The 24,067-nt window shown below is 40.9% G+C and overlaps 1 protein-coding gene across 1 annotated transcript in view; it reads left to right on the forward strand.

Annotated features, from left to right (window-relative positions):
* The window catches only part of Wls (Wnt ligand secretion mediator), a 99,687-nt gene that overhangs the window by 34,499 nt on the left and 41,121 nt on the right, over positions 1-24,067 (forward strand). The window contains exon 2 of the mRNA XM_090334631.1: positions 5,193-5,465. Coding sequence (XP_090190757.1) covers positions 5,193-5,465 — 273 coding nt within the window. The remainder of the gene's footprint in view (positions 1-5,192; positions 5,466-24,067) is intronic.

A 24,067-nucleotide genomic window follows, 5' to 3' on the forward strand; every position in this document is an offset into this window, starting at 1 on the left:
ATGGCTGGAATTCTTCTCTTCCCTATGTCTCAAATAACTATTGCCCTTTCACAGGTAATGTCAGCTTAAATATAGTATTGGCCACAATTATAAGTAATTTTCCCTGTAGTTGTCTCTTTTTTTCTCTTTACATTTTACATGATTACTAATTGTCTCTCAGTTTCATTGCGGCACCTGAAATTGCTTACTACGTAGAAGAAACTTAAGACATAGCCACTTAATAGAGTGAAGTGTCTAAGAGACCACTGAAGTCAGGCCCCAGTGGCCTACGCAAGTAATCCTAACTACTCAGGAGGCTGAGATCTGGGGATCACAGTTTAAAGCCAGCCCAGGCATCAAAGCCCCCAAGAGTTTAATCTCCAGTTAACCACCAGAAAAACACAAGTGGTACTCTAGCTCCAAGGGACAGAGTGTTAAGCTTTGAATGGAAAAGCTCAGGGACAGCACCTAGGTTCTTCCTTCAAGTCCCACAACCAACAATGAAAAAGAGACCACTGATATCTTCATAATTTTGAATTTGCTAGAAGCCTTGCTGGTTTCATATGCCTTTAATGTTAAATGTTGTTTGCTGTTCCATTTCACAATTTGAATACAGGAATGGAGAAGAACGGAGGCCAAAAATATGATATTATATCAGGAAAGAAAAACTAGTCTAAATGTGATGGAGTAGTGAGAATTGAGCTGAGAATGAACCAGTGTTTTCCAGTGCATACTAGTAATATAAATTAGGAAATTCACAGTACTGGACACAGTCGTTTGGGGCCACATTGTTCTGTTTTACTAAACTGTACTGCTGTAGAAGGAGCTTTGGCCTAACATAGTTCCAACTGAATCGTGAGCTAGGGATGGGTGGAAGAGCCATTTAAATGTGAGCCAAGGGAACTGGGTAATATTGCAGTTACCATCCTGGGAATACTGAGCACTGGTTGTTTTTGACTTTCACCTGAGCAAACATGACTCAGTTTGTTGACTTGAATCCATCCAGCGTTCTCTTAAGTATACAAACCTCATTAATCCCTACAACCAAGTAACCAAGTAAAGCCATCATCACCAGTATCTGTTATTAGGTTGTCTCTTGTTCAAAGGTTATAGACAATTTCAACTTCCTTATTTAGCTCCATTCTCTTAAAATAAAATAACTTGCTTAAATAAAATTAAAAGTCAAAGTCCTTTTGATTCTAGATACTGTTTTATGATTCATGCAGCCACAATTTTGGCTCCAGCTAATGAAAATACCTTGGGTGGCAGGCAGCTAGCTTACTAGTTATGTTTTTGCTTGTAGTTCACTTGGTAAGTTTTTTAGTACAAAGAAACACTTTGAGCTTCAGTGGAAAGTGGTCCTGGGTTGTGAAGATGTTATTGGGGAAACATTAACTGTCCCTGTGTGAATATCTTGACGCCCGCTTACTTTCTCAAATAATTCATGCATTTTTGGTCCGTTTTAAGCAATACTAGAACAGTTGAAAAATGTTGACTAAATTTATAAGGTTTAAAAATCGTGCCCAAAGGTTTTGAGACTACAAGTCTGAAGTTTTCAAGTAAATGAAAGGAATTTTCATCCTCACAGTTTATCTTCAGATGTACTTGATACTTTGCCATGAGCTCTATGAAAATATTAGTATTCTTGGGATTTTGTTTTCGTTTATGGATGAAATACCAGACTAATGAAAGAATGAAAATAATGCAGGCTCTTTACACAGGCAGGCGTTCCTTGGAGCCCACTAAAAATGCAGCCTCTGTGCCGGGCAAGTGTTCGGGCCTCTCTGTTGTTGAGTGTGGAATGTGGTTTGGGAGCTTAGCTGAAGAATTGGGGCTGGCTATTTTTCATTTTGGTCTGAGGAGGGAGAAAGGCTTTTTTTTTTTTTTGAAAGAAAAAAGAAAAGAATAAAGAAAATTTGGAAAAATTGATGTTTTAAAATGTAGTATTTTCTGCAACAGTTGGTTTTAGTATACTCTCCCAAAATGGAATTCATGACTTTTAGTTCATTGTTGGTTTTTCTCTAACCACATTAAGAGTCCAGTTAAATGTGCCATTTGGTCTTTGCAGTGTCAGGGGGCTCTGTGGCTGAGTCAAGAGCCAAAGTTTGGTTGACTCATATTTCTAATAATAAGCCAGAAGGCTGAGTTTACATGGATTAGGTATATGAAGTTTTTGTGGTAGAATTTTGAGTTTTAAGTAAACACTTCCCTAGCAAGAGTTAGAGGTGATTATGTCAAAACCATCAGCGTAGCACAATTTGATAGTGTAACTTGATGTATGTTTTCATTGTTATTTGTCTACATTTTTATAAACATTATTTTACTGCTCAAATTTTATAATTATGGAAAAATAGAGCATTGGAAATAAAATACAGCATGTAAAATATTATATACTTTTGTCTCATTGACGACTTTCCTTTTGCTATAGGAGCTTCTGTGTGATTTCCCTTCTTTCCTACCCATCTTTTTTCTCCCTTCCCTCCTCTGCTCTCTTCTTTCTCTTATTCTCTCTTTTTTAAAGGCTTTAAATAGAATTTATAAATTATTTGAGATAGAATTTTACTGGATGGCCTCAGCTTCCTATGTGCTGGGATTGCAGGGACGCAATATCATGTCCAGCAAATAGTTTTCTGGTTTTTATTAAATCAAAGATAAGATTTGCTAACATATATATACATATAGTATAGTTAGTGTTAAATGCACATAATTCAACATATTTAAACTGCATGCATAAATCATGATTTTTTTCCTTTTCACTATTAATTTTCAGAAAAAAAGTTTTATAGACATTTTACAATGGTCTTGTACTAGTAGCAGAACCCACTTGATGAAAACTGAAAGGTTTTTCTTGTTTGTTTGTTTGTTCATTTGTTTTTGGTCATGGAGCTTGAAGTCTGGGCCTGGGTGTTGTCCCTGAGTTATTCAGCTCAAGGCTGCCATCCTACCCCTTGAGCCACAGTGCCACTTCCCTGAAAGTATTTTTAAGAAATGGTGAATAATCAAAGAATGTCTGAATGGGAAAAACTAAATGTAGGGGGATGATGCTAATTTATACATGTAAAGTAATTATAATTAAAACGAGCAAATAAACATACAAATTTCAAATGAATTGGTGAAAGGAGTTAATCTGATGTTAATAATAACTATCAATTTATAGGATTCAAAGCATGTCTGGTAGTATATGCCTGATACATGCCTGAGAACTTTGAGCTAGAGGCTCATACCTATAATATCAGGAGTCTGAGATCTGAGATCATGGTTCAAAGCCAGCTGGAGGAAGATAGTTCATGAGACTCTTATCTCCAGTTAACCACCAAAAAAGCCAAAAGTAGAGCTGTGGATCATGTGGGAGAGCTCTACACTTGAGCAAAAAAAAAAAAAAAAAAAAAAAAAAGCTCAGGAACAGTACCTAGGCCCTAAGTCCAAACTCCAGCTGTGGAACTCCATAATAAATAAACAACACATGGAAAAGAGAAAACCTCACTTTATGTCTAAAGTCAAAACAAGCTGAATGTAGCATTCCCATATAATCAACTAGAAGTCAATATAAGTAAATCTTTATTGAATTTAGAAATAAAGGTCAAGCTTTTTAAATACCAAATCATGAACAAAGGAAAAGAGAAAAAGGATTCTATATAAAATCTGGGATGTCTTTGTTAAAGTAAAACATAAGCAAATTTAGATAGTAGATAGAAAAGAGAGAGGAAATTAGAAGCAAAAAAAAATCCTACAATTATTCTTTGCTTTTTTTTTTTTTTTTTTTGCAGTGCCTGAGATAAAATCCACTGTCTTGTACATGCTAGGCAAATGCCCTGCCACCGTGCAAGATCTCTAGCCTCAGAATTATTTTTATTTATAAAGCTTTTACAAACTGACAAAGGAATGGTGCATTTTTGTATAACATATGGTCAACTATTCTGCAAACACTAATTGAAACTTTTTGATTAAATGGAAAATATTGGCAACAAAAATTAATTTTATACATTTTTGTGTGCTTAAATACTGTTTAAAGGGAAATGGGTGCTGATTTAGTTGCTCTTTTAGAGACATTTGGTATGGTGGGATATATCTGTAATCCCAGCTAAAAACCAAGTTAATAGGGCCGGGAGTTTGGCTTAGTGGTAGAGTGCTTGCCTAGCATGCACGAAGACCCAGGTTGATTCCTCGGTACCACATACATAGGAAAAAAAGCCAGAAATGGTGCTGAGGCTCAAGTGGAAGAGCTCTAACCTTGAGAAAATCCAAGGACAGTGCTCAGGCCCTGAGCTCAAGCCCACAACTGGCAAGAAAAAAAAAGTTAATATAAATATATTAACCATAACATATTAATATAAACCCATTAATCCATTAAAGTAATATAGCTTAATATGTGTAAATTTTCATCTAATAACTTACCCATGTATAAACAGTATTTGAGCATATTTCTAACAATAGTTACTTCCATTAGAATTTTGGGTATATATTGCTATAAACTAAATTTTGTGAATTTTTTGTTATAATCTTGTAACTATTTTATAGTCGTAGTGTTTTTACTATTACATAATTCCAATTAGATCTACTGTCTTTTTTATATTTTTATTTCAGTGCATATTTTAATTTTATTTTTGTTTATACCACCATGATCTTTTAGTGCATAGTACCATTCAGGTGTCATTGTTTGCATCCACTCTGACAAAAATACTTGGTACCCTTCTGACAAATTCCATACTAAGTAGAATCCTGAGGTCAGTAGACATGTTCTTCTCCATCAGAAGCATTGCTGTAGAATCTTAGAGCAAGGAAGAAACCATCTTGTTTCTCAGATGAGGGTTCCGAAATGGATATGGATGTAAGTGAGTTAATCCAGATTGGCTGACAGTTGTATAACCCAACTTAAGACCCTGACTTCTAATGCCAAAGTCAAACAGGTGGGATCTGGAGCCCACCGGCTTTTATCATGTAGGTTTGGAAAGAGAAGGTAAAGGACTAGATGGTATAAAATATATGTTTTAAGGAACTAGTGAAAATCCAATGGGAAGTCTTGATAAAACTTATGCGATCTTTTTTGTGGGTGGATGGATCGTTCAGAAGTATGTAAGAGACCTCTATGAATTACTGACCCTCCAGTTCCAGCAGGCAGAACACAAACTGGAGAGGAGACAGTGGTAGAAAGAACATTAACTAGAAATGATTGCTTCAATAGTTTCTTTTGCTAAAACCCATTCTCTTTTCAGCTCCAGGACCCACGACTGCAGTGTCCTACATGTCAGTGAAATGTGTGGACGTCCGGAAAAACCATCACAAGATGAAATGGCTAATGCCTTGGGGACCCAATCAGTGTGACAAGATCCGCGACATCGAGGAAGCAATTCCGAGGGAAATCGAAGCCAATGACATTGTGTTTTCTGTCCACATTCCTCTTCCCTCCATGGAGATGAGTCCTTGGTTCCAGTTTATGCTGTTTATCCTGCAGTTGGACATCGCCTTCAAGCTGAACAACCAAATCAGTAAGTTACTGGTAGGGATTTCTCTCACAATCATCAGAGTAATCCTGATGATAATAGGTAATTATAGTGCTTGCTATTTCAAGGCAATTTCTGAGTATTTTTTCCTGTCTCAACCTTTTTAATCTTTCCATCAATTCCTTGAAGTAAATTATAAATGTATTGCCTTATGCAGATAGATCACTTGGGCCCTGGTGACACTGTCCAAGATTGGAAAACCAGAGTGGAAGAGCTGGGATCTTAGCTCAGAAAGCTTTCCTAACCACTGAGCTTCCTTACCTCTCTAGGACCAGCATGAGACTCACCCCACAGAATGACTGGAGGACTTTGTAAAGGGGTGTGTGTGTGTGTGTGTGTGTGTGTGTGTGTGTGTGTGTGTGTGTGTGTTTAGGCTGTTGCTGGTGGTGTATTTCAAGTATAGTCTCCAGACAGATTCCTAATCCCAGCTCCAACAATAAAGAAAAGAAAAAGATTTACAAATCATCCCCCCAAATGATATTGTGTATCAATGAGAATCACCAGCACTGGTGATTCACACCTATATGCGCAGTGTCTCAGGAGGCTGAAATCTGAGGATCACTGTTAGAAGCAGCCCAGACAGGAAAATCTGTGAGACTCTCATCTCTAATTAACTACCAAAAAAAAAAAAGCCAGAAATGTTGCTCAAGTGGTAAAGTGTTAGCCTTTCAGCAGAAAAGCTTAAGGATAGTTCCTAAGCCTTGAGTTCAACCCCAGGATCAGCAGGCCCACACACATGCATATGTGCTCATGCGCATACATGTGCATGCGTGCGCGTGCGCATACACACACACACTCAATCAGTTAAGAATTATTACTCTATTTCTGTGGCTCAGTAGTCTGAGTCTGAATGTGGCACACCATTCCTCTTGAGGTTGCAGTCAAGCTAATTGGCCTTGTTGGCTATTACCCCAGAAGGTTTATTTTCTAATGAAAACAAAGAATAGTTGGACTAATAATGTCACCAGTTTTCAAGTAATATGTCTGAGTCTTCTGAAAGTTGCCTAACTTTTTATGACATGATTGTGAATCTATTACTGAATGTCAGCTACACACCAAGTGAAGAGAAGAAGAGAATAATCTGTGGACTTCATAATAAACTCATATGTTATCAAGGACAGTGAGGGGTGAATTTGTACAAAGAAGAAAGTCAAAGATATAAGAAGTGATTCATTATTGTTTTTGCAGTACTGGGGATCTGTATCTAGTACCAGGCTCTGACCTTGTTAGGCCAATGTTTTACTGCTAAGCTACACCCAAGCCCTTTTGTTTTGTTTTCTGAAATAAGATCTCTGGCTAAGTTTCCTAGACTTGTCTCAAACTGAGGATCCTCCTTCTTCTGCCTTCTGAGCAGCTGAGACTACAGATATGTAACACCACCCCCAGTTTAGTGGTTCTCAATTCAGTTTTCCAATGCTTCTGGAGAGGGGTTCATAAAGACCTTAAGTGAAACAGAATATTTCATAGGCCACAAAAACTGTAACTGTTCTGATAGGACAGGCCATTGTCTCTGTTGTATTCCCCACAACTGGATTATATGCTTTTGTAATGAGTAAGAAACAATTTGGAACTTCATTGCCCCAACCTTTACTGGCTCAGGACCTTGGAACAGTCTCCATTTATAGGAAGCATTTCTAACTCAATAGTAGTTTTGGTTATCCAAATATTGGCATTATCAAAAATTTTAGGGCAGCACTTAAAAATGTTTTCCCTCATACAGAGACAATGTAAGCAGAAGTGAAAAAACTTCCAGTTGTTTCCCCACCTCCACATCCCCCTCTATCCCCAAGTAAGCTGAAAAGATTCAACATACAAGAGAAGACCTAAGAGACTTCAGTGGATTGTGTTGACGGTAATGGGTAGAAGGTAGGGACATGATCATGGCTTACCTGTCCAGTCTTCTTCTTGTGTATAGAATTATAGTAGGACTAGCAGTTGCAATTTACAAATGTGAATCCATCCTACTGATTTGGGATGGAAAGAAACTAAAATCATGGGAGAAAACTACAGCTTGGTGTTTAGTCTATAATAGAGAAGCTTAGGGACTTACAGTTCCATTCACTTTCATTCATGGATTCCCTTTCCTTTGAGGGGCCTTCAGACACAGATGTACAGCTCTTCCTTTGCAATTAATCATTGTGAACATGTTTATTTTGGCAAGAACTTGAGAGCCTTGGGCTTTGTTTTGTTGGACTGTGAATTTTGGTAGCACGTTATTGAAGAGTATGGCCAGAAAATACCCTGTTGTGTATTAGCACCATTGTCAACACTTAAGTGACTCAATAGCTTTATATTATGCATTTATAAGTGACATTGAATCCCAATGTAGGGCCCATTCAGAATCTTCCAAGATTTTGTACAGATAGAGCATCCATCTAAAAATCTGCAATCCTAAATACTCCAAAATTAAAAAAAAAATTTTTTTTGGTGAATAGGGTTCAAGAGCTAAGTAGCTAAATCATCTATACAAAATTTTAGTCATAGTTTCTCCCTCTCTCCCTCTCTCTCTCTCTTTTTTTTTTTGCCAGTCTTAGGTTTAAGCTCAGGGCCTGAGCACTGTACTTGGGCTTTCTAAAGGCTAGAGCTCTATCACTTGAGCCACAACACAATTTCTGGCTTTTCTCTATGTATGTGGTACTGAGAAATCGAACCCTGGTCTTTGTGCATGCGAGGCAAGCACTCTACCACTAGGCCAAACTCCCGGTCATAGTTTCTTATATATACTTTTGAGAGTAAGAGAATTTATGGCTTTTGTTAGTTTTGAAGATGAACCTGAATTTTCCAAAAAGAAGCCTTGAACTCAGTGATAGCTGCTCATGGAGGCACAGCTGGCTGGGCCCAGAGTAGTTTCTCCTAAACATACATCAACAGGCCAGATAAGAGGGTGATACCTGGGAACAGGGACACCCCCCTGCCCACCCCCCATAGGAAAGAGTCTTCCACCACCTGCTGTGCAGATGGTGGACTGAAGTTACACTGGCCTTTGTGAGACAGTATGTTTTCAATGTCTGAAAATCTCCCAATCTGTAGTTCAGGAGACAAAGTATAGTCTAGAACCTAGATTAAGTGGTAGGCTGGTTCTGTTTTTAGTGCTACAGCTGCAGTTCTCCCACATGTTTCATTTCCTGCTCTGAGTTTAGAATATGAATGAGACTCTCTGCATCCATAAGTAGTATATCCTGGTTACTGAAACAAGCCAAGTGATACTGTTGAATAATGTGAACAACAGACACGCTGACAGCAACAGGTTGAATAATAGTGGCCCAGTGAAGTTTGGAACAGTTCTAACAGTGGAGGTTGCTGGGCAATGTATCCATGGTTTCTGCAAGTAATGAGCTAGCTCCCATTAATGATGATCAAGCAGAAAGTGGTTGGTGGGGATCTGATGACCATGACAATAGCTTACATTGTATAGGGGTATGTGTGTGTTTGTGTATATGTGTGTGCCACATTTATCACTTGAACAATTCATAAGTGAAAAATTGAGATGCTTGACATCTCATTATAGATGGCCATAACTATGCATTATTGTTATTATACACTATATTTCTGCACTTCTTTGGAGTATATTTTGCCACTACAGGACACCTCCATTTGTTTAATTAATATTATTTATTATTTTTCCTCCAAACTGTCAGGTTTAATAACCTTTTCTTCTTTTTCAGTTTGTACTATTTTTAAAATTTTTTATTGTATAGAGGGGTTACAGTTAGATTCACCAGATAGTAGGTGCATTACTTTTCACACATTGATAGACCTTCTCATGTTTTCATCCTCATTTCCCTCCCCCCACCCCCTCCCAATCATCTTGTTTTCCCCCCTTCCCTTTCCTATTTCAACTAAACAAATAAATGCATATACAATATACCAGGTAACAAAATCAGATACAGTAACAATATGAGATTAACCAAAGGGCAAAAAAAGAGAAGAGAAATAACAAAGTACATTGTGAGCAACAATCACACAAGATAAAGCTCTTGTTTCCATATCCTAGAGATCCTTTCAGTTAGTCTCATCCTATATTCAGTTTGTACTATTTTTTCACCTCTGTGTACTGCTATCATAGTATATTAAAATACAAACAAAAATCAGTGTTGCTGGTGCAAAATATTAAAAATGCATAAATGCACCAGCCAATTTAAATAATTAAATAACTCATTTCAGAAAATACTTTTTTCCTTAAAAAATCTAAAGAATTATGAAACTACTCCATAAATCAGCATGGAAATATATCAGAAAATATGGAATTTGTAAAAATAACATCACTAATACAATATGCTAAGAGAAAACTATGTCATTACTCCCATCTTCCTTTATAAAGAATTACTCTATAATTCCCTCGTGTTTGGGCTACCTCCCAGCAGCCTCTGCGCTGTCTCATTTATAGTTATCCCTTCTAATCTCACATTATAACAAAGCCTGAGAGAAGCCATCCGGCTGCCGTGTCTCAGAGTAATGCAAGAGGACAGGAGCCCACTTCTCTTGGTGGTGGCTGCCAGGTCTTTACATAGCAATTATCTCACACTCATCATTTGCATCAGTCTGGAGAAGAAAGGGAAGGAGGGCTTGGTGCCCAAGCCAGCAAGCTCTTGGTGTTGCTGGAGATGGGGCAGCAGTGGCACGATCTGCTTTGTGATAGGTTTGAGGCTGGGTCAGGCCCCCTAGCCTCTCCACGTTGTCTTCAAGTTGCACCTCCTCAAAACCTTGTTGCTCTTCCATAACTTCCATCTTCATGGGGCCTAACAGGTCTGAGGTGGCCTCAACAACAGAGATCTGGGCAACTGCCAGCATCTTGTCCTGGCATTCTGTGCCCTCGCCTGCAAAGAACAGCAGCAGCTCCTGCAGCGCCTTCTTTTCCCTCTTCTAAGACAGCTGGCTAACACACTAGGCTTTCTCCTGGTACAGCTCCTCAAAGACTTCCATCTGTTCATTATAGAAAAATAGGAACTCTTCAATGGCGCTGATGCATTCTTACATCTGGCTGCACAGATGTTGGAGGTCATCCAGTTGATTCTGGTAGTCTACTTTGTCAGGCAGGTCATGGATGAAGCAGATTTTCAGCTTTTTCTTGGCCACCTGTGAGTCCTGCTTCCTGTCCCCAGACAAGCCAGCTTTCTCTGGCACTGGGCTTCCAGGTTAGCCAGGCACCCACAGTAGGCCTGCTGCTCCTTCAGCGTCCAGCTGAGCTTTACCTTCTTTGAGTCAGCCACTGATAGTGTTCCAAGGTAAAAGTCTCACATGGCTTCTGTGTTGTCTACATCCTCTGGGACAGTCACATCAGGGGAAGCTTCCCCCTCCCCTTTCTTCTTCTTTGCTCAGGCCTTCGCCTTCCCTCGGGAAAACCAGAAAGTTGGTCCCACAGCAGCTCATTCTGCTGTCTTGTTGCTTCCAGGCACTTCAGTGTATCCCAAATCTTTTGAGGCATGGTGTGGTGCCCCAATTTGCTCTGCACCTGGCACCTGCTCCTGTTCTAGCTGCTCCTGCAGCTGGTTCTGCCACAGCAGGTGCTGCTGCAGGGCCTCCTTCTCCAAGGTCAGCTGCTGATGGGAGGCAAAGTGCTGTTCACAGGTGGCTCTGAGCTCCTGTAGCGGGGTCAGGGACTGGTCATGCAGCTCCTGCAGATTATGAGTCCCCTGGCTCTTTAACTCAGCCACCTCTTTCCATTCTTCTAACTTCTCTAGCTTCTCCTGCAGATGTGTCTTCACCTTCTGCTCTTGAGGTCAGGATTCTGGCGAGCTCCTCCTTGTCACTACTCTACCTGTGGAAGGCTTGCCCTGCAGCTGAGCCAGCTGATCTTTCAGCTCTCAGCTGTGCATGAGTGTGTAACTCACGGTCTCATGTTCTTTTTCCATTGTCTCGAGGATCTTGTGTCAACCCTCAGCATACTGGTCCTATTTCTTAGCCTTCTTTTTTTTCCATATATTTTTTATTGTAATTAATAGAAGGGTTACATTATACTCACCAAATAGAAGGTGCATTACTTCACAAACATTGATACCCTTTCTCATGTCATGGTCCCCATTTCCCTCCCCCCACCCGCCGCTCATTTTGATTTCCCCCCTTCCCTATCCAATTTCAACTAACCAATTAAGCATATATAGAATATATCAGATAACAAGGTGAAATATTGTAACAATGTGAGATAACCAAGGGACAGCAAAAGAGATGAGTGATAACGAAGTACATTAAGGTCAATAGTCACTCATTATATGGCTTTTGTTTCTATGTCCTGAAGGTCCTTACATTTAGCGTCACACTATATAGCCTTATGTGTCTAGGTTTTGTTCTATTGTAAATCTCTGCTAGGAGAGCCCAAGGTTTCTACTGATTATGACAAATGAGGGAAACAATTGAGCCTATGTCCCTTTGAGTCTGGCTTACTTCACTTAATATGATTTTTTTCTAAGTCTTTGTATTTCCTTACAAATGGGACAATGCCATTCTTTCTGACAGCAGCATAGGATTCCATTGTGTATAAATATCACATCTTGTTCATCCACTCATCAACTGAGGGACATGTGGGTTGGTTCCATATCTTTGCTATGGTAAATAGAGCTGCAATGAACATCATTATGTTAGTGGATTTAGTATGCTCTTGTTTCTGGATGGTTGGGTAAATGCCAAGTAGTGGAATTGCTGGGTCATAGGGGAGTTCTATGTTTAGTCTTTTGAGGAACTGCCACACTGCTTTCCATAGTGATTGAAGGAGTTTGCATTCCCACCAACAGTCTAGAAGTGATCCCTCCTAGCCACATCCCTGCCAGCATCTGTTGTTGTTAGATTTCTTGATCATGGCCATTCTAACTGGAGTGAGCTGTTTTGATTTGCATTTCTTTTATGGCCAGAGATGTCGAGTATTTCTTCATGTGTCTATAGGTCATTCTTATTTCTTCTTCAGAGAAGACTCTCTTTAAGTTTTGGGTCCATCTTTTAATGGGATGGTTGTTTCTTTGGAGATTAGCTTTGGAGTTATTCAATTTTTTGAGCTGTTGATATATTTTAGATACGAGGCCTTTGTCCATTGTATGGTTAGTGAAGATCTTCTCCCACTCTGTGGGTTTTCTAGTTAATTTGCTAGCTATGTCCTTTGCCATACAAAAGCTCTGCAGTCTAATGCAGTGCCACTTATCCAGCCTTTCTCGGATTTGTTTTGTTTCTTGGTTCTTATCAAAGCCTTCTTCTTTAGTATCCACAGCTATTGCTGCTGCTCTACGTTCTGGAGACTGGGGCTCTGGTTTTTCTATACCTGAGTGTGAAGTTGTTCTTCCAGGTTCTTGAGATCCATCTGTAACTGGAAGGCCTGGGCCTGCAGCTACTGCTTAGCCTGAGATGATCTTGCAGGGTGCTGGGGGTGGCCCTGGGAGGTGATGGCTCTACCAGCTGCCTTCTCAGCTCCACCAGGTTGGTTTCTAAGTCCAACATCTGCCTTACCCCTTGTTCTGTCTTCTCTCTCAGTTGACTCATCTGCTCTAACAGCTTCTAGACCTTCTCCTACCTGGAACTCTCCACCCTCAGGTCCTCCCCAAAGGTGTCTCTCTCCAACTTTAATGTCACCAACTCTTTCGTGTTGTCTAGTTGTCTTTCCATCTCTGCCTGCTCCACTAGTGTTTGTCAGAACTTGTGAATTTTGATCTTCATGTTGGCCTTCTATGTCAGGAGTACTTCTAGCCTTTCCTGCAGCTCAGAGTTCTCTTCCTCCAGATCATCATAGCTTTTGGCCTTTTCCTGGAGGTGCAGCTTCACATGATTTGGGGCTGTCATGAGTTCTAGCTTATTCTTCTCAGTCTCATTCTGCATGTGGAGACCAGAAACAGTGTCGTCTCTAGCTTTGTCATGTGTGGCTATGAAGCCTACAGGTGGCTGGTAAGACCTTCATGCTCCAGTTATCTTTCCTTGGCCACCTGCTGCATGTGGGCCAGGGCAGATTGTAAATCAATTTCTTCTGAAGTCAACATCTGCTTGTGGACTTCAGCTCTGTTTTCAGTGCTTTCTGCACATGGGTCATTTTCTCATTGTCTTTGCCCTGCTGACCCTCCGGGCCTTTCTTTTCCTGCTTCGTTGTTCAGTTTCACTTCAGAGCTGCTGGTTTTTTACTCTGCTGGGGTCCAGAGCAAGCACCAGGTCTTGGTAGCACCTCTCCAAATCCTTGGTGTTATTGGGACCTGTGACACTCTTGACTCTGGCAGCTCGGACTGTGCCCAAAGGCTGGGGAGGCTCAGTGTCTATGTGATCTTTGGCTGAACCCTCAGTTGAATTATAGTCCCTAGTGGTGTTTGTCTTGGGGTTACCTCCCTTTTCAGTTTCCTCTTTGTTCTTGGCTTCTGCAGATCCACGAGGACAATTACTCTGCTGGTATTTTTGCAGGAGTTTTTTTCCTGCAGCTAATTTTTTTCATCTCATTTGTTCAGATATCACAGCACTGGGATGGAGAAGGTTTGGGGGCCACATTTCTAGGCTTTCTAAAACTACTTCTGTTCTGGCAAAAACCACCAATAATGTCTACTTTCAAGAATATTTCCAAAATCATCTCAATTTTCTTATTCACACTTAACACCTCTACCTTCCTCAACTGCTGGTAGTGGTGTAAACCAATAGAGGGAATACCAGTGCTACTAAATGGCATGGAATGTAGGTGTGACCCCAATTCTTGTATCGCATTGGTCACAGAGAGAAACATGAAAAATAGGAGGCGTGTTCAGAACTTGGTGGTCCAGGCAGAATGGGTGGAGTCATTATAAAAGCTCCTCCTGCAATCCCTCCCCCATACAACCCTGTTCAGTGTGCTTAGGAGAAAGGTGGTACTTGTGCTTACTGGATATGTGCATAGTTTTATAAGTCACCATAACTGGTTTCACACAAGTGTGGTCACCAGAGTTTCCACCAGACTTCCAACTGCCCCTTCAGGAAATAGCACCAAGAATCAGAATTATCTGCCTACGTTCAGTGTTTTTAGGTCTTTACTCCATGCAGAATTAGCTCTGTTGCTCTGATCATATTTACTGACACTTGTATTCTGATCACGGAGCCACTGAGGTTAATAATGATCTTGACAAACCCTGCTCTTCCAGTCTCTCTGGGATTCACAAATCCCAGGGTTCAGGGATATCACAAATCCTTTCCATGATTCCTTTCCAGGAACATTAGCCATGTTGTATGCAACACACCTAGGCCATGCATAGCAAATACTTCCTAGACTAAAGGGAATGAGGCAGTGGAAATCCATCTTCTTTATACATTTCAATGAAATCTTACAGCACATGTTCCATACACTTCGACTGGTGATCTCAGAGGATTCAGAAATACAGTCATGGGAGGAACGCTTTTTTCCAGAATCCACTGCAGTTTTCAGTAGGACTACAGATGTCTGGATGACGCATCATGCAAGGATGCATGCACACAAGTACATTCATTCTCAGTCTATATTCCCATCTTCTGACTCCTCTGTGCCAAGCAGTCTGGGAATAGAAGTTGTTTGCTGCTGCCACCACTCTCACCTCAGACTGGGGATATGGCGCCAAGACCCAGGCATTTATTCAGTGTCACAATTCACTGGTTATATTCATCACCCCTCCTTGCCCCATTGCACTACACACATAATTCACAATGCAGGCATTGTGATGTGTGATACATGACAATGCCTGTACGCAGACTCTTGGTCTTTTCTTTACAAAATACTTAGTTGCCAGAGTCACTGGAGGGTGTCTTGTTTCCAGTCATTGGATTTTTTTTTTTTTTTTTGCCAGTCCTGGGCTTGAGCTCAGCGCCTGAGCACTGTCCTTGGGCTTTCTCAAGTCTAGAGCTCTACCACTTGAGCCTCAGCACCACTTCCAGCTTTTTCTATGTATGTGGTACTGAGGGATCGAACCTGGATCTTCATGCATGCTAGGCAAGCACTTTAACCACTAGGCTAGACTCCTGGTCCCTCATGCACTTTTTGTATAAGACATTCCTTGCTCCCCTCCATGACCGTTCTTTCACCCTTACTTAAATAGATAACTGGCTATATGATCTGTCTCCAGCCACAGCTGTTTGGAATAGAGAAGAGCTTTTGAGCCAAGAATTTCTCTAGGAAGGAATTGGGCTGGAACTAGTGGCTCATGCTGTAACTGAAGCTACTCAGGAGGCTGAGATCTAAGGATGAAGATTTGAAACCAACTTGGGCAAAAAAGTTTGTGAGACTCTTTTATCCAGTTAAGCAGCAAAATGCCAGATGGGAGAGTGGCTCAAGTACAATAGAGCTAGCCTTGAGTAAAAATGCTCAGGGACAGAACCTAGGCCCTGGTTTCAAGCCCGAGAACTGCCAAGGCTGGCAGAGAGTGGCAGAGAGAGGGAGAGAGTGGGAGAGAGAGAGAGAGAGAGAGAGAGAGAGAGAGAGAGAGAGAGAGAGAGAGAGAGAGAGAGAGGAAGAAGAAGGAGGAAGAAGAAGAAGGACGAGGAGGAGGAGGAGGAGGGAGGGAGGGAGAGACACGGACACAGAGAGAGGCAGACAGAGACAGATGGAGAGAGAGAGGGAAGGAGGGATGGAGGAAGAGAGAGAGAGAGAGAGAAAGAGAGAGAAAGAAAGAAAGAAAGAAAGAAAGAAAGAAAGAAAGAAAGAAAGAAAGAAAGAAAGAAAGAAAGAGGAAATGAAAAGAGAAAGAGGAAAAAAGAAAAATAGGGAAGGAAGGAAGGAAAGAAGGAAGGAAGGAATGAAGGAAGGAACGAAGAAAGAAAGGAATTCCAGCCTCACCTAGAATTACCTGGAATTTCTAGCACTGAAACAGAAAAGTCCTAAAGGCCTCCTGGGAAACTATCATTCACCCAATGCACAAAGTGGCAAAGGAAGTTGATCAGCAGATTGGGAGGACAAAAAGGGAAAGAGGATGGAGGAGTGGGTGATGTAACTTTGAGTATAATAGTTGATTTTTGCCCCTAGCATCTTTCTGTTCCCTGTCCCAGTGTCTCACATTCCCCAACACCTTTTACCCTCGATTTTCCCAAGGTGCCCCTGGGTCCTTCCAGCTAATTTCTGATTAAGCTACTTAGTGTGGATGAAATCTTGTTGCTTGACTTTAAATACTTGCTGATGAAGATCTTGCTTTTCATTTGATCATCTTTACTATTCTCTGGTAGAATGAGGAAACGACAGATTACACAGGCTAGATTCATTCTGCAATGATTCCCATCTGGGAAATAGGCGTGTTTCAAGCGTACATGATAATGGAACTCTAGTTTCCCTATCTTGCCTTACTGCCCCATGATTGTGGTCCACTGATAGTGCCTGGATTAACAGATTGACTTCCTATTAAAATGCAAAGCTATACTATATCTCATCTGCTCTAGCTCTGATGACAAAGAGTCCAGGATCTGCTCAGGATTTTTTGACTTTATAAAAATCTCATGAATATCCTTTGGTTTTATAAATAGATGTCTTTAGAGATCCTCAGATGAGAGTCAGTTTAGAAGACACTGTTCACAAGGAACAGATGCTTTTTTTGTTGGATGAACTTAGTGTTGAAAGGAAGACTTTTCTTGTATTTTTATTTTGTCACATGTTACCTTGTATTCATTTCTAGTCCCTGGGTAGGCAGACAGGGTTGGTGTACTGGAAGTATATTTTTAGTCTGACATTAAAAAAATGTATCATCAACACCAACACAGGAAGCAGCTTTTAGGTGAGTCAGTGTATAAATAATCTCAAAGAGGTTTATAATAGGATGGTAGCCCTTTAATTTGACAGTCCAGTCTCTGAAGCCCTCTTTCCAAATTCACTTCGTTCTTTTCTTCATTCATTCATCCAGTAATCATTTATCAGATTTAGTGTACTAGCATTTTCCTTGTGGCTTAAGAAAAAATGATAAGCCTTTATTCTTTCTAATACAATTTCAAGAAATGTCATTTTTCCTTTTTGTTTAGTTTTCTCTATCCCATGAGACTGAATTTTTTTTGAGTGGGAGGAGTCTTTCAGGGGGCTTGAACTCGGGGCCTTGGTGCTATCTATGATCTCTTTTTGCTCAAGTATAGTGCTCTATCACTTTGAGTCACAGCTCCATTTCTGGTTTTCTGGTGGTTAATCAGAGATCAGAGTCTCCCAGACTGGGTTCTTTGTGCCTGGGCTGGCTTTGAATCTTGATATTCGGATCTCAGCCTCCTGAGTAGCTAAGGTTACAGGCATAAACCATCTGGCTGAGGCAGTTCTTTGAATGCAAGGATTATGTGTTCATCTAGGTCTACCCTTACTTAGCAGTGTCCTGGGAACAGTAAATACTGAAATGTACTCAAAATACTCAGGTGTGCACAGTCTAGTTCAGGGAGAGAGGAACAAAAAAAATCATCAGTCTGTGTACAGTAGTTTAAGTGCCCAACATATTCTATGAACACAGAAAGAGAAATGATTAACTTACTGGAGGGATAACTTTTTAGATGAGCCTTGATGGAGTGTTCAAGGACAAGTTAGAAGTTGTGTCGTCATGGGAAGATGATCAATGAGAATAGTCTGGTTTTGTTCTGGGAAAGGGAAGACCTGGGCGAGACAGCTACCCCACTGCCCTAGTCAGTAAAATATTTCCAGGCCAAAGGGTATGTTCTGACTCTCTGACCTGTTACTTAAAAATGATGAGAGACTTGTTTTAGTAAGATTTTGTTGTTGTTTGTTTGTTTGTTTGGTAATTTGCTTTGGCCAATCCTGGGTCTTGAACTCAGGGCCTGAGCACTGTCCTTGGGCTTTCCTTAAGGCTAGAGCTCCACCACTTGAGCCACAACATCACTTCTACCTTTTCCTATGTATGTGGGACCGAAGAATAGAACCCCAGTCTTGTGCATGCTAGGCAAGCACTCTGTCACTAGGCCAGACTCCCAGACCTTTAGTAACTTTAAAAACTTCCTGTACTTCATTTTCTTCACCTATAACATAAAAGTATTACCTCTATAGGATTGTTGAAATTATTAAACTAGAAGCTTTTACCTAGTAAGTGCCTACCTTATGGCAAATGCTCAACAAAGAATAGTGGTTTCTTTTGGACTTGAATCAAGAATGTGAGTTCCGGAGGAAGCTTAGAAGCCCTCACAGGGAGCAGAAGGATCATATGTGCAGAGCCAGGACAGATGGATGCTGACTACAGAACTTCAGGACAATCCTTACTAATTTCAGGTCAAGCACTTTAACCTTGGAAGAAAAATATGCACAGGCCTTACTCACACAGCTACCATTCAAATTTCAGTTTTAGCCTACAAATGTTTATAAAAACCTAGGTTGAAGCTCCAAATTCCTAATATAGTATGTATGTCATTAGCAAATTACATCCACCATCAATTAATCCATTGGAGCATATGGAACTGGAAGATATGGGAAATGCTCAACATCCCTAGGAGAGTATGCCTATAGGCCATGTCTTAATTACCTTTGACTGTAAACATTAAGATGTAAATGAAGATATTTTGAAATAGTATAATAATTCAAATGAGAGAAGGTGTGAATGAAAGTCAATATCCTAAGTTGGAAGAGTATTATGAAATAATGGAGCATGATTTCTAAATGAGGACACTGAATGAAGATAAAAACTGAAGCAGAGGCATTCAAGTTAAGGAAACTTAAGGTTTTTTTTTGTTTTTTGGTTCTGGTACTGTCTTGAACTCAGGCCCTAGGTGCTGTCCTTTAACTTTTTCTGCTCAAGAGTGTAGCTCTACCACTTGAGCTACAGCTCTATTTATAACTTTTTGTTAGTAAATTGGAAATAAGAGTTTCATGCACTTTTCTGCCCAGGCTGGTGTCAAACCTCAGTCCTCAGATCTCAGTCCTCAGATCTCAGCCTCCTGAATAGCTAGAATTACAGGCATGAGTCACTGGCAGCTGGCTTAGGAATTGTTGCAAATTTCTTTGTGCTCAACATTGAATGTTCAAGGCTAAATGTTTGCTCTGTTCTATGGATGCCATCGCCAGAGAACAAGTTTTAAAAGTCTGCAAACAGAAATTATGGCAGTAACACCTGATATGAAAGCAAAAAAGTCAGAGCTAAGGTTTAAATATTCCCAACAGGAAATGCTGCAAAATAAAATACTAAATTCTGCAAGATACAGTGAGCTCATTTGTTAAGCTCCCCTCTCCCACCCCCCAAAAAGAAAAAGATTGTTCCATATTCACACAGAAAAGCTTGGCAAAAATTTGCTTTGATTACCAGGCCTTATAAAATACCGAGGGGATGTTCCTTAAGAAAAAGAACTGGGGGGAGGGAGAAGTCACATATCTATTGATGAAATGTGGAATTCAGAATTTGAGACTCATTGTCCTTTGAATTATACAGCAGCTAGAAATCCTATTTCTTCTTTTTTCCGTCTGGACTTCTCATTTGGTGGTATTCCTGATGGGAAGGCATCTGTGAACTTTTTAATGGGAGAAGTTATAAAGCTGAGTTGGGGCTGTGTTGGAGCTGGGCTGGCTCTGGAGGCAGGTACAATCCTACTCCCTTTTGCTTTTTAGCTACAGACACAGCCATCATCACCACCACCAGCTGAGTTCCGCGGAATGCAGAGGTTGCCAGTAATTGTGGGTTTAAGTCACAGAGGAAAAAGATAAGAGGAGAGCCAGGCTGGTTTTTCCACAATTAAATGTTGCCTCTCGGGCTTCTCTGTTGGCAGGAATCCAAAAGGTCAGGAACTACCAGCCATATTATTTTTCTTCCTGACTGCCTGTTCTCATTTGTATCCCCTTCTCATTCATGGGAATGAAGAAAAAGGTGGGTTGGAAATAAAAAGCTTGTTCTAGCCTACTTTTTCCTTTAGGAAACTTGTCAGAAACAAAGCTCTTCTGTGAAACAGACGGGATCCCTTCTAGTAGGTGGTTTTGCCTGCATGGACTTTCCATCTCAACTCTCCTCTTTTTGCCAGCAGAACAAACATATTCTAGGAATTGGGGTAACTGTGGAGAACCATTTTTCTCTTTATAATTCTTACTGCTTTTCTCAAGTATTGCCATACATCTGGTGCTCTGGTAATTTTTGCATTTAGTAACAGTTAAACCCTTACATGAGTCACACTCAGGTTTTTAATCCTTGTCACCTCAGTGCCAGCTTAAAATGTCCCAAAGGCAAGAACGGTTTTATAATCTTATGACCCAACTTCTGTATTAAAGGAGAAAATACACTATGTAAAAAGGATTTATTCAAGTAAGTGGAAATAGTAGCTTTCCTACTTCAAGGAAGAGATTCTCTCACTCTTCTAACACGTGACTCAGGGGTGTGATGAGGGAAAGCCTGGCACTGTGCAGCCTGGCAAACATGGGTTCCTTCCTCCCCGCTAACAGCACCACCCTGGGTCTCCGTTCCATCATTTTGAGATTGCCAATGATTCTATCTGCGTGGGTGAAGAATGTCTGTGCAAAGTAGGAGCTCAGAACGAGCTTGTCCTAGTCAAAATTCTATTGCTTTTTCAAATACCATTTTGCCTTTATAAGGGAACATATTTTTTAAAAAATGGTGCCTGATTGCTGTTGGTGAGAACTTAGAAGGGAAAGTTCATAAGGCATTCCTTTGTTGTTTGTTTTAATCAATCAAACAAGACTTACCGTATTCATAAACTGCTTTGTTAAAGGGCAACTCCTTTGTGCAAAGCTATTTAAAGAAAAGTTTAGCAATTATAAAAAGTTGTAATTTTTTGTTTTGTTTGTTTTAAGATACTACTAAATAGCCAGATTGGCCTCAAACATTTTGAGGCTTTAGCCTCCTGCTGCTGGATTTACAAATGTAAATTTGTAAATATATATATTTTTATTGTAATTAATAAAAGGTTTATATTATATTTGCCAGATAGAAGGTGCATTACTTAACAATCATTGCTACCTCTTCTCATCCTTTTGTCCCCATTTTCCTCCTAACCCCTACCCTCATTTTGTTTTCCCCCCTTCCCTATCCTATTCTTTTTTTTTTTTTTTTTTTTCCTTTTGTGGGTCATGGCTCTTAAACTCTGGGCCTGGCCACTGTCCCTAAGCTCTTGAGCTCAAGGCTACTGCCCTACCCCTTGAGCCACAGCCCCACTTCCCATTTTCTAGTGATTAATTGGAGATAAGAATCTCCTGTTTTTTAGTTCCCGGGACTGGCTTTGAACCGCAAACCTCAGATCTCAGTTCCCTGAGTAGCTAGGATTACAGGTGTGAGCCACCCTGTCGGCTCTTACTAGGACTCTTAAAGGAGAATTAGCCTGGACTAGAAATAAAAATGGATCAGCCCACTGGAAATGCCTTTTCCTTTCTCTCATTACCTCTCAGCATACTGGAGTTTGGAACATTGTATTCAACTCGGAGTACCTGTCCCATTGGCTCTTCACTGAGCAAGAGAGACTAAGAATATGGGATAAAGGGAGGAAGTGAGCAAGTTCTCAGGTCCACTCACATCAACCAATAAGTAGAAAAAATATAATTCCCACACCTAACATGAACACAGATGATGATAAGCAGGAGGTGAACGCGAGGGGGATGGCCAGGGCTAGGACAGGACACAGGAGGCCCGCTGCCCCAGACACCACCGAGGGGCAGGAATATAGACAGATGCTTGGGGAGGCCTCCAGCAGAGGCAGAGGTGCTGATGTTGATTTCCAGGGAAACACAGAGGGAAATGGATAGCAGTGCAGAGTGGAGCAGAGGAGAGTCCTTTTAACCACTCACCTCCTACACACACTACCACCACCATTGCAGTGCTTGGCTTCTTGAGAGAGGGGCAGCAGACATCTTAAGGGGCTCAGCCAAGGGCCAGGTTCCCTGTTGTCCAGGCCCTGGAAGCCATGGTAGCTGCAGGATACTAACCCAGCCCTCCACAGCCCAACTTAAGAAAATGCTGTGCTCGTTGGTCAAGGGGAGGAACATCTCTGTCTTCGAACCCCAAATCCTGAGTATAGTCATACTCAAGTCATATGAAACCAATACTCTGTGTGAGCAACACTAGATGGACTCCTCAACAACACAGCTGTTGGAGCAACTTAGTCGCCAGGGCAATCGAGGCAGTGCAGGGAGAGAATGCTGGGGTGCAGTGACTGTCATTTAGCTGACTGCCTGCATCCCAAGAGATCCTGAAAGAATCTGTTTTCCATCCCCAAGCACTCTCTTGTTTCTTTTGAAGCTGAACCACACTCTCTCCCTGCACAAGGCAGACTGGTAGACTAAGGAGGAAAGCAGAAAACATTAAGGACTGACTGGTTCACTCTTTTTCAGACGTTTTGGTTTTCTTGGATCCTTCCTTCCTTCCTTCCTTCCTTCCTTCCTTCCTTCCTTCCTTCCTTCCTTCCTTTTTTCTTTCGTTCTTTCTTTTTCAATAGCCCAGGCTAATCAGAGTGTAATTTAGATAAGGTAAAGGGGAAACTAAAAAACCAGCTTGCATTTATTTATCTCTTCTAGAAAAATGGAGTGGTTCTTCTGAGCTTTGGGTGTCCAGGCGATAGAAGAAAAAGTAAGGAAACCTTGGCCCTACTATCTGGCTTTGCCTGTATTTGCAGGGCAGCTGAATTTATCAGAACATTTCCCTGAAGGACTCCAGGCAGATTGGGGTAAATATTTAGCTGAATTAGGTCTCATCCAAATTTGAGAGGACTAATAACTTGCCACAGAGTGACCTCATTCCTCTCCTTCCCTTTTGAAGAGCAGACTTTTGTGTTTTCTCTTTATCTTGGGCTCCTCCTGCACTGTTTGTTTGGGAAGTTGTTAAGTTAAATTAGCCATCTCTTTCCTTTCCTGGTTACAGTTTGAGAATGCAGCTGTCACTCTGTGAACTCTGCCATCAGGCTATTTTTAGATTCAGTGTGAATGAAGCTCTCTTCTCTAATTACATTCAGAGAGAGGGGGACAGGGTGGGAGAGGGAGGCAGGTAGATTTTTTCACAGGCAGCAGATCAGCTATGCTAAATTCTCTGTGTGGGGAAGGTGTCCTGAGGAGAAGGCAACTGACACCCACTGTGTGTTTCTCTCCCTCAGCTGTCAGGTTTGCTTTCTCTCTGCATTTATGTTGATCATGCTCAAATGGAAAGCACTAGTGTTTTAACACTTGCTGACTTGCAAGGTTCTGATTTCTCTAGTTTGGTGAGGAAAAAAGAATTGATTCATGGTTGAGCTCAAATTCCTAGGAAAACAAATTTATTAAAAAATATCCTTCTAGTGACAGTTCCTATCGCATTAAGTCATGTTAAGCCCATGAGCACTAGAACTAGAGGCCTCAATTTTCTCCTATGGCTCTTTCATGAGACATATCACACATGCGCACGCACACACACACATGCACTCACCCCATCCAGCTCTGCCTTTCACACAGATACCAGAATCTTGCTAAAACACCCTTCTGAACAGGCAAGAGCATGTCTGGAACCAGCTCTGTTTTCCCACTCCTCAGGTTTGCGTTCTCTTAGCCACTCCCGTGTTCTTCCCCAGACTGAGCTGCTTTCTCAATCCATCACATGCTTGTAACAACTATTTATACACACAGTTTCTTCTGTTCATATTTCTTCCTCCTACCTTACCACATAGTGAATTCTTCCTTACTTTGTGGCATACAGACAACAAACACATCATCTCTTCCCAATGAGGTCATCCAATCATGTCTTCTGTGATGCATTCCTTGGCCCTCCAATCCAGAA

This window comes from Megascapheus bottae, chromosome 6 (genome assembly GCF_031878675.1).
Source record: "Megascapheus bottae isolate mThoBot1 chromosome 6, mThoBot2.hap1, whole genome shotgun sequence".
In the NCBI taxonomy this organism is placed as follows: Eukaryota; Metazoa; Chordata; class Mammalia; order Rodentia; family Geomyidae; genus Megascapheus; species Megascapheus bottae.